Below are 11,280 nucleotides of genomic sequence, written 5' to 3' on the forward strand. Positions count from 1 at the left end.
GCTCAGCTTTTTTTCCTTAACTGTTTTTTATATTCCAGATAATCTTATGTTTATTCTATATCTTAATTAAAAATATTTTAGTCTTGTGACAGACTAACAAGAAGGACCCCTGCAGGTGTATCAGCAGCAAAAGGAAAGTATGGACAATAGCTTTCCAAACTTACTTTATTCACTGTCATTGGCAGAATCCCCCTAGGATTTGCAGAGGTGAGGCACTGCAACACATAGTGTCTTAGAAGTAGGTCAGAGGATCATCTCTGGTTTTGCCAGTCTGAAAACTGACGAGGCTGGGACCTAGGTTCTCATGAGGAAGACTCAGAAACACCTTTAAATGGACATATTCGGCATCGGAAACTTGGACCTAGAAACCAAAAGAGCAGGGAAGTTAGGATCATGGCCTCAAAGCATGTTCAAACAAAAGGCTGTTCTTTACATTCTTGAAAGAACATCTTTGCTCAGGATCTTAATTTTAGATGTACCTTCATTTTTACTTCAACAGCTCTTATCTAAGTTTGGGTAGTAACTGGTGGCAGAAACTGTCTGCACCTATAGAAAACTGTATTAAAAACCCTCAACCTCAGGTGAAGGGAAAATGAGCAGAACTGCTTGGATGTGGAAGCACCAGAAGATGCAACAGGAGAAAAGTTTTGATGGTGTCCTATTTCAGGCACCAGGATGCCAGCACATTTGCTAGCAGCTTCCTGACATGCTTGCAGGAGACAAGAGACAATGAGGAAACCTCCATGACTTGGGAGTGGGACACAGTGCAGACACCATGTCAGCTTCCAAAGGATACAGAAAGATCTAATACAGAAAGACCAGCACATGGTCCTGAGAAGCAATGACAACCTGAAAGCCAGGATCCCTGGTCTGCAGAGTTACTCCAAAGACATCAGTTCCTGAACAGGGAACCTGACATATCCTGGTGCTTCTGGGAGTGCATGGGAATGTCTGGAATAAATACTCTTCCAGAGAAATTCACCTTCCCCCCTAGAAAGTCCTCACATAAAGACTTGATAGGAAGCTGTAAAATTTCATTCTTAAAGAGCCAAGCACAACAGGTGCTAAACTCTCTAAACTTGGTGAGGGACATGGAAACTTCAATGCCTTAGGCTCCAAGAGGTTTTTACATGCTTTCTGGTGGCTGCAGTGGGGCACTATGCTTGGGTTGCATCTCAGCTGTAAGTCTGCTGGTAAAACATCAGTGAGGTGAAGATTCAGAAATATAAAAGAATTAATTTTGTAACAGAATTTGTTCCAGTTAATGCTAAAGTGAGGATGTATTCCATCAGTGATGTTTTCTACCACTGGTAAAATTGGGAAAGAAGAGACAAATAATCAATTTCCAGTGTTACAAATTGATTTCTTCCAAGTTCAGTAATACATCCATCTTTGTTTCTGAGTTAAGGGTTCCTTTAAGGAAGCACCTGGGAAAGAAGAAGGTTTGGCAGCATCTGTCCTTCCTGGGATCAACTAAGTGTGAGAAGTGTGGAGCTAATGCTCAAAGTGTCTCTCTGCAGAATTATTCTCCCCCAAACATTACATGCCAATTCCTCTAATAAAAGAAGTCTTCCAGTTCCCTTGAAATATGGCATACCCTGTCGGGCACATGCTCACACACACGTGGGGTTTCAGCAGTCACAGGCCATGCCTGCTCTGCTCCAGAAGGCCAACCTGGTGCTCAGCAGTGCTTGCTGGCCTTCAGATGAAAAATACACCCAGACATTTCTTCTGTGCTCCTTCACAGAAAGCTGCTCACATCCATCAGTCAGGGTTTCCAGTAGAGAAGGAATGGTGCTATCACAGGGCTCCAAATTAAGCATTACCCATTTTTCCTCTGCAGCAGCAGGGGTGTTTTTGAAAATACAGAAAGAACCAGAAGGCAGTCTGTGTACCTCTGCAGCGCCTGACACATCAAAAACCAAAACATCAACACACCTGCCTGCATGCAAAACTAGTCAGCAGACATGTGTGCACTGCATCACAAAATTGACTTATCTCTCCCCATCAGTTCCTCAAGCTGACTTCAATATCATCCCAACAAACACAACTGAAGGACTCAGCTACTATTTAGCCTTGAAAGGAAACAGGAGATCAGTTAGGACTTGTTGAAATAATTTGAGTTGAGAAGGTAATCTACAGTCCTTGAGGGGGATGATCCCAAGAAGCTTACCAGTCACATCTGAATAAGCACAGCACATGTTTTATAATGTGTATATTCCTGCTTACAGTGGAGCCAAACAGAGGAATTTTATAAGTATTTGGAGGTAGTCCCCACTTCTGTTACTCACATCAGACAGTTTTCTATGATGTTTGCTTCTCTTTCTGGCTGTAAGCCACTCTGCAAGTCACCTGTATCATTTAATTCCAAAACACTCCCTCCTACAATATATACAAACCTTAATAAAGTACATTGTCCCAGCAACCACTTGAGTCTTATATGCTATGGCTGTAAAGACAGCACAGTTCCTGCCTGCCCGGCTTTCAAACTGTGGCTTCACCTGTAAAAAGAAAGGGAAAAATGATTGGCAGGTTGATACTTAGGGATTTCTTTCACATATACCACTCCAATTTTTATCCTTACACACATATTCCCTTAACGAAAATCCACAAAGTGACTGAGGGCACCCTCAAGCTCCTCATCCAAATCATCAGTAAATATATTAAACAGGACTGGCCCGAACACTGAGCCCTGGGTGCACCACCTCTGGCCAGCCAGATGTAACCACCTCTCCCTGGGCCCAGCCATCCAGACAATTTTTTCACCCAGTGGGCAGTGCACCTGTCCAGGCTTCTTCAGTAGAATGCTGCAGGAACTGGAATCAGGTTTTACTGAGGTCCAGGGAGACAACATCCACAACCTTTCCTTCATCTGCTAGGCAGGTCATGGAAAGAGATCAGGTTGGTCAAGCAGAACCTGCCTTGCATGAACCCATGCTGGCTGGGCTTGAATCCCTGGTTGCCCTGCACATGCTGTGTGAGGGCACTCAGGATGAGCTGTTCCTTGACCTTCCCAGGCACTGAGGTCAGCCTGACAGGTCTGTAGTTCCCTGGATCCTCCTTCCTCCCATTCTTGTAGATGTTGTTTTAGAGGGGTATCAAATTAGCCAAACTCCAGTTGTGTGAGACCTGGTTCACCAGGACCACCGGTAAATCATGGACAGTGGCTTGGAGAGCTCTTCCATGAGCTCCCTCAGTACCCTCAGGTGGATTCCATCCAGCCCCATAGATTTACACATGTTTAAGTGGAGAAGAAGGTTACTGTTTCCTGCTGTATTGTGGGAGCTTTATTGTGTTCCTTGTCTCTGTCTTACAGCTCAGGGAGCTGGTAGGAAAACTGGTCTGACTATTAATGATTAAGATTAAAAAGGCTTTAAATACCTCATCCTTTTCTGTATTGTTTGGTGGCAATGATTTCATCAACATCCAGCAAATGATGGAGATTCTCCTTAGCCCTCTGTTTGTTGCTTATGTATTCGTAAGAACACTATTTGTCATTGCTTTTGGCAGTGACCAAAGTTCTAACAGGGCTTTTGCCTTTCTGACTTTCTGCATAACCTCACAACACCTTTGTAATCCTCCTGAATTGCCTGCCCCATCTTCCAAAGCTTATAAACTCTACTTTTTACCCTGGGTTCCAGCCAAAACCCTCTGTTCAGTCTTCTTCCCCACCAGCTTGTCTTTTGGCACATGGGGACACCCTGCTCTTGCACCTTTAGGATTTCCTTCTTGAAGAATGCCCAGCCTTCCTGGATCTCTCTGCCCTTCAGGACTGCCTCCCAAGGGACTCTTTCAACCAGTCTGCCAAACAGGCCAAAGTCTTCCCTCCAGAAGTCCAAGGCAGTGGTTTTGCTGTTGCCTTTCCTTACTTTTCCAAGAAATAATAACTCTCCCATTTCATGATGGCTGCAGGACCACCACACAGAAAACAGAGACAATCTGTCCCAGGCTGGGTGATGTGGTGCCTCTGCACATGACAGCCACGCTGATGACCGGCTGCATTACTGAGTTTGGGCAGAGGAACAGTGTCAGTGCCAGCCTGCTCAGGCTGCCCTGGGCTGGGCCAGCAGCACCTCAGCGCTTCTCACCACCCACCTGTTTCACAGGAACCCACTGAATTAATTAGCTTTCCCAGTACAAGCATCTATAGCTGGCTGCCACTCCCATGACATTCCTTCCTAGCAGGAAGGCCACAGAAAGCATCCAAAGAACATCCAGATTGTTTCCAAAGAGCCAGAAATTATCATCCTGTTCAGCTTCCTCGTGATCTCTTACCCTGCTCTTCTGCTGAGTAACTTCCACAGGGTTTCTATCCCCAGGAACAGACAACTATACTTTCAGCTGAGGAGCTGCCAACTCTGGCAAACCAGGGAAATTTTAATTCCTGGCAACCTTCCAGCTGACTGGGGCAGGGGCCTCCTAGAATGCTCCTAAGTGGCAACTTGTGGTGCATGATATTCCTCTCTCAGAACAAAACAAAACAAAGCCACTTCTCACCAGTTTTGCTCTCTCTCCTCTGGCCACTACATCCGCCATTTGTTATTTGCAGACCAAGCCTTCAGTAAAATCAAGAAGACAAACAGCTCCTTAAACTTTGGGTGAAAAAATTAACATTCCTAAGCTCTTATCTAACAGCATCCTAAGCCCAAAACATTCCTCAGTTTTGGACAACAGTTGTAAAACAGGGAGACCAAATAAATAACATTCCTCAGCTCACTAATGATGGTTAGAGACAAGGCACAGGTATAAGTAAATAATTATGTAATCCTATGAGCAGACAGACCTTGAGCATCCCTAGTTCTGCAAACGCTCTTCACAGCTTCACTGAAATCATTGAAATTGCTTCTCTGCTCACCAGAGCATAAAAGCCCCCAGAATTGCTTCATGAAAGGGTGGCACTTATGCTGAAAGGATAGCAGGATTTTCCCAACATAAGGTTTCCATAAGAGTATTTTCCTTAGAGAACTATACCAAACTCTCTGCAAAGGGGGAAAGGACCAGAAAGCGTTCTCTCTCCTGCTCTCAGCACAGGGCAGAAATTTCACCTTGCAGAAAATAAAGAGCAAAGAACAATCTGTTTTCATTTTCCTGAAGCTACTAAGAACAAAAGAACACTAAAATTAGGATCAGTCGTTTTCTGGAATCCAACAGAAACTCTGCACTATCCACATGCCAGATTCCGTGTGTGCCCTGTACTCTGGGAGCATTAGCACTGCCTGAAACCAGCATTCACATTTCCAAGTGCCTATTGGCTCATGGACACCCAAGTGCTGTGGTTTCACCTCCAATACACTGCAAGACTTCTGGTGACCCATAAATAACACAACCCAGCATTGAAAATGAAGCTCAGTATCTGGTATGGTGCTCGAGGCATTTCACAGACTCATTAATTAAATTTCACGGCCCTCAGCTGGCCCCATCTTAAACAGGAAACAAGAATGGCAAATACACAAAGGTGCTACAAGTGCCCTGCTAGGGTCTCCCCTCCATAGGTAAAAGGGAAATTCTGATCTCTGCAAGTGCTGCTCCTTCAAACATTACTGCCAGCATAGAAGGAACAGTGGTACTGCTCCCAAGTAATTCAGTCAGTGTCCCCCAAACAATTGTAGATCACCCATTTCTCCTTCTGCTCTGCAGTAAATCATCTCTGACTAACTCGCTACCCAAACTCCAGCCCTCCCTCATGTACATGTCCCCAGCTCTGGTGACCCCAGCTGAGACTGACCAGTAAAGTCCTATAATGGAAGAAGGCTCAGAGGAGCTGGGGAGTGTGACATTCCACCCATGAAACTCAGGGAATAATGCAGGGTGTGACTGACCACAGCTTTTGCAAATAAGCTGACTATCTCAACACAAAGGCTGATGATAGGGTGTTTTTGATAAATAGCTCTGTCAGTGGAGGGAGTCATGTGGTCATGATGACAAACTCCCCGAGTTCAGTAAGAGAAAGGGAACACACCCCTGAGTTAGCCAGACCAGCATGGGGGGTGAACACATGGCTCTGCCCAACCCTGAGTATAAAAACTAAATGGTTGGACAAAAGAATTTTGAAGAAAACTGCTGGCTAGAGCTGACTTCAACCCACATCCCCCTTCCCAGTCACTGAGGATGCCCAGTGTGATGACACAGAGGGTGTTGTACACCAGGAGTGCAGAACACGCTGGCATCCCCAGAGAACTGGGATTGCAGTCGCTACATTTTGCTAAGAGTAACTTAGACCTGTATCAATTTACCAGCATATTTGTATCACTCTGCTAAATCGGACACCACCTGTAACATGGAGTGTCTTCTAATCAGTGAACTGAATGTTAAAGTTATCCCCTCCACCTGTGGACTACTAAAAGAGCCCTGTCAGAGTACTGGGCTGCCTGGTCTCAGTTGCAAGATCGCAGATGATATGGAAGGATGGTGGTGCAAACTCTGTCCTCGGTGACACAGCAAAGGAGAGAGCTGGGAGCCCTGCACATCAGGTATAGTGAGTGTGCTGCAGTATTGGCCAATGCATTCAGCCCTGCTGCTCCCTATTTTTGTTTCCTCAAAGAGTGCCTGAGTGCAATTACCAAAGGGACAAAAGCTCATCTTTCAGAGGCAGAAGGGTGAAGATGATTGGGTGGGTGGGAACCCCTTTTATTCCTCAGGATGCATTTTATACTTTCTTTAAAAAGAGCTGCTGCACTGCAGAGCATTCGAGGATCTGCAGAGGTGCTGCTCACACAGCTGCTCCAGTTCAGGACCACTGCCTGTAACCAACCACCTGGCAACTGGGCTCACTTAGTGGTGTGCCTTGTGCCAAGCCCATCTTGCCCCACCAGCAGCCCCTGTATCACAGCTGTTACTCTGTAATGCCTGCAGGGAGCACACAATTTAAAAGCTTTGTCCTGCATATATAATTCTTTACTGCATACTAGCATGTGGTTTGTCCTATGCAGTCCTTCACTGAGGAATGAACTCTACCAGGTACAACCTCTTCCCTTCCAATATGCCACCTCTCATTTCAAACAAGTGACCTCACTGCTGGCATAGCAGAGCTGGGCTTGGAACTTCACACAGACATTAACTGAAGGTAGCCAGTTCCATGCCCGGCCATGGACAAAGAGGAGACAGAGAAGGGGCTTTTCTCAGTCTTACCTAGGCACTTCCTACGTAGAATGCTGAGAAAACATTGCCAGTCGAGGGGATTCCCACTTTCAGCATGAGCCTCTTCAGTTTAAAACCCGGCTCAGTCTCCCAGGCTTTACACAAGTTTCAGGAATGGCCTTTTTTCACACAAGTAACTTAATCTAGAGAGAGGGTGCAACTCACCTGGTTAACAAGCTGCTGAACTTCTGGAGTAGCTGGCTTGGTTTCAGATAAGCCCCCAGCCATCATGGTGGCAGGTGACTTCTCTGAAATGATGAGTGGCTCTGAAGAGGGAAGTTCAGCGCAGTCTGAGCAGAGTCCCCAGGCATCTCGCATATATACACACACATGTGTCATGGAACCATGTGACCTGCAACACATGGAGCCTACCATTACTGAACTGGAGGAGACAAACGAGGAAAAGGGGGGGAAAAGCAATGCAAAGCACTGACAATATTATTAATAAATGTAAAAAGCACTTAAAGTAGTGTTTACGGTCTTCACACAGAAAAGAAAAGCAAACATCAGCCTCCAGTCGCCCACTCTCTTAAAGAGAGTTGGTTTGGGCTGCAGCTGGAATCTCTTGTCTCCCCACCCGTGTGCAGTTGACTAGGCTGAGCTCTTGGGAAACAGATCAAAGACACACCCAGTATTTCCCAACCCCTTTACGGATCAGAGGAAAGGATGCAGCACTTTCCTTAGGACAGGTCCTGTTTCACTTGAAATTTTATTCTCTCAATATCCTTCTAAGTGGGGAAACGGGAGCAGGTGGCATCTTACATTCAGTGAGTTGATTTTCCTCTGCCTGACCAAAAATCCCAGATTCAGATAAGTACTGCAAATAAGGCATTTCTGCTCCTTTTCCATCAAACCAAGAGCTGCATTCAGGCAATCATAATAGCAACTGAATGTGCAATAAAATCTACTTTTTAACTCCAGTGCCAATTTCCTGGAAGACAAAGTACAATGGAAAAAACACAAAAGCTGTCCCAATTTCTACATACGCTGGTGAAACAGACCACCTGAGACTATATAGTCAGAAGTATTCATTCTGCAGTTACAGTCACATGGCACAGTCACACTCACGAATGTGAATGTAAGAAGCTCAACTCCTACTGGGGGAAGGCTAATAACTGCTAGCAGCCCTCCCTGGTAAGGGAGAAAGAACTAACACTTCAAGTCCACAGAAAAAAATTAGCCCTTGTCGATATTTCTGCCATCCCCCTCTCCAGCAAATAAGATGAATGTTGATGAATGTTGTTTCAGAGCAAGGACCAGAGAAGCAGAAACAGACCAGACACTTTTAGTCTGTAGGGGCAGGTACATGGGAGCAGGTGAAATGAGAATATATACTGCACACAAGCAATGGGCATTTCTGCTGGGATCAGCATTAGGGAATTTGCTAGAAGAGGTGAATTTATGGCCATAGCAACAAACTTATCTGTGTCCTACCCATACTACTCAACCTTCTCCTCACAGATAACAAATGATGCAAGACACTGTAAAAAGTACTTCAGATCTGACTTCAAAGCCTGGTTTTGGTATAAAGCCCCTGAGATTGAGAAACTGGGACTGCAGGGGCCCTACACTCAACAGTATTGAATAGTACTACAGCATGTTACTGAAAAAGATATTGCAGAATCTTCCAGACCTGAGCAGCAGTGCTATGGTGGTGGACAAAAAGCATTTGAGGAAAAATCATCATCCTGAGACAATATTTTTGTGAACAGAGAGAAAAATCATTCCAGTTCTCAGGAATAAAGGGAGTGACAGCTGTTAAAACTGTAATTCTGCCACTTTCACCAACATCTCTCCAGATGAGGAGTTCCTCAGAGCCCTGTTCATGGAGCTGATGACAACTCAAACCCTCTTTTGCATAAGACCCTGTTGATTCACTCAAATGCTGATCATGTTCCACCACCTGTGCCTTATTCATACAGCAGGACAGATAAGGAGCTGGAAGAGCCAGTTCACCTTACTGAGACCAGAAATCAGAGAATGTGTCCAACAATTGCATAGCACCAGTGCTAAAACAGGATATTTTATAAACCTCTCCACTCACCAGGATACACATCCTGCTAACTTCCTTGGGAAGGGATGTTAAGATTCCCCAGGGCAGCAGTACATTCCTGGAGAGCTCTTGATTCTGTCTAGCAACAAATACACGGAGCACAAAGTCTAGGAGGATTCATTTATAATCTTGGAAAGACTCTAGGTGTGAAACAAAAGATATTAATGTTGCATGGAAATCAGTCACTGGACTCCATATTTCTGGGTTTGCTGGTTTTTTATATTAAAGCATAACAACTTTTTTTTCCCCAGAATGCACAATTGTGCAGAAGGGAAAAACAAAAATCAAGACTAATTATCAGCAAGTTGATGCTGAAGTTTACAGAGGCAAATCAGACTGTTTCCTTTCCATGGCAGTGCTAATGGCTGTCCCAAACTCCAGTGATATTTCTAAGACTGGCATGCAGTACTCATCCTGCACAAGTATTTCATTAAATCACTTTGAAGTGCTGACATTTCACAGACCTGTGATCAAAGATGACCAGAGGCAATTGATCAATCTTATCTGGGGCAATCCCCATCTCCACTCACCCCTCTCTACACTAAGTTTTGGATGTAATGAATCAGGATTTGGAACACTGCCTTGAAAAGAACAGCCACCCCCACGCCATCTCTTGCACAACAAGGTGAATGTGCCCCCTGTGGTGTTTGAGACGTGGCTAGTATCACGTCCCAGGCCAGTCCACGCTCTCCATCAGCACAACTGGCAGCTTCCCCTCATGTCACTGTGCTGCTGCTATCTTGGAGAATCTCTGCTGGAACACCAGCACTGGCATTCTGTACAGCTTTGAAGCTGAGTAACATCTTGCACCGTGTACTATTCCAACACAGAAGAAACAGATCTTTACCACTTGCAAGCCACTATTCCCTGGTCCTTTTAAGCAATTTTAAGAGTGCCAGGCTATTGTTGGTAAAAACACCAGTACAAAACAAAGCAAACAAAACAAAATATAAAAAAACCTCCACCAAAATCCAAACCCCAGGGTTATGTATTTACAAGTCATTTTTAAACCAGGAATGAAGTCAGCTCTGTAGAAGTAATTGTGAAAGCCAAGTCAGTAAGGTCAGTGTTCTGGTTTCACAGTGACATGCAATTGTGGCTGGACATGACACATGGTCTGAATGTCTTTAAGAGCTTCTAGAGAAAAGCAGCCCTCTATGTACCAGCTGAAGATCTGTTTTCATTATCACAGGAACAAGAGCCTTGATTTTCAATGTGCTGGTCTGCAAAAAAGGTTTCCCCTCCTGCTACCCATCCTGATTTTGAAAGATTCCTGACATTGTACATGAAAAAGGATCAACAAAAACCTGACCTTCAGCAGCACAAAGTTATCATAGCCCAGCCTATGCTGAGCCTCTTCCTCTCAGTCTGCTTCAAGACAATTGAAATCTACTGTTAAAAATATTCTATAAAGGAATTACCTGTTTCATCAGTCTTTCATGCCTACAGGCTGCAGAAGACAACAGCACTGAATGCTAGAAAAAGAACAACACCTCTTTCTATTTCACAGAAGGAAAAATGTACAAGCTTGAGAGGACTTTACAAGCATGCAGGATCTGCCCACCTCTATTCACCACTTACAAGCAATGGGAAAGCCCCAGGAGAGGAAGCAAGGCACTCACAGACTCTGGACACGGCCATCAGCTGTGCTCAAATGCCCTTACTTGCAGAAATAGAAGTTAAAACCAGGGAAAGGATGAAATTCTGCAGTTTGTAGGGTCCATTATTTGACCCCGGTATGACAGCAAACAGCCCAGTAATTTTGTAACTACCTCAATGGTAACGTTGAAGCAAGGTTCAATCCGTGACTGAACACCATGTTGGAATCCTCAGGGGTCCCTAGACCCAGAATTTACCTGCCTGTGTGCAGCGTGGCACAGCTCACAGCGGTGCCATTCGCACACCTGCCAAAACATCCCGCTCCACGCGCACTCTGAGGCTCCCAGGAGCCAGCAGAGCCGCGTGCTCCTGCCCCGTGCCCCAAGCATGGCATGCAATTCCATGTACTCACCCTGTGTTCCATCGAGTTCAACGGCAACCTGAACGGCCTCTGAGCCACCTGACTGGCCGGGGACTACTGTAAGAGATAC

The 11,280-nt window shown here is 45.1% G+C and overlaps 1 protein-coding gene across 1 annotated transcript; it reads right to left on the reverse strand.

Annotated features, from left to right (window-relative positions):
- Positions 1-147: 147 nt before the first annotated feature.
- LOC103827140 (cystatin-A) lies at positions 148-9,325 on the reverse strand. The gene is made up of 4 exons (XM_009102614.4): positions 9,182-9,325; positions 7,303-7,489; positions 2,400-2,501; positions 148-361 (listed from the first exon to the last, which is right to left on the reverse strand). The coding sequence occupies exons 2-4, from the start codon at positions 7,474-7,476 to the stop codon at positions 233-235; spliced, it is 405 nt and encodes a 134-aa protein (XP_009100862.3). The 5' UTR covers positions 7,477-7,489; positions 9,182-9,325; the 3' UTR covers positions 148-232.
- Positions 9,326-11,280: the final 1,955 nt, after the last annotated feature.

Source organism: Serinus canaria, chromosome 1 (assembly GCF_022539315.1).
Source record: "Serinus canaria isolate serCan28SL12 chromosome 1, serCan2020, whole genome shotgun sequence".
Taxonomy (NCBI): domain Eukaryota; kingdom Metazoa; phylum Chordata; class Aves; order Passeriformes; family Fringillidae; genus Serinus; species Serinus canaria.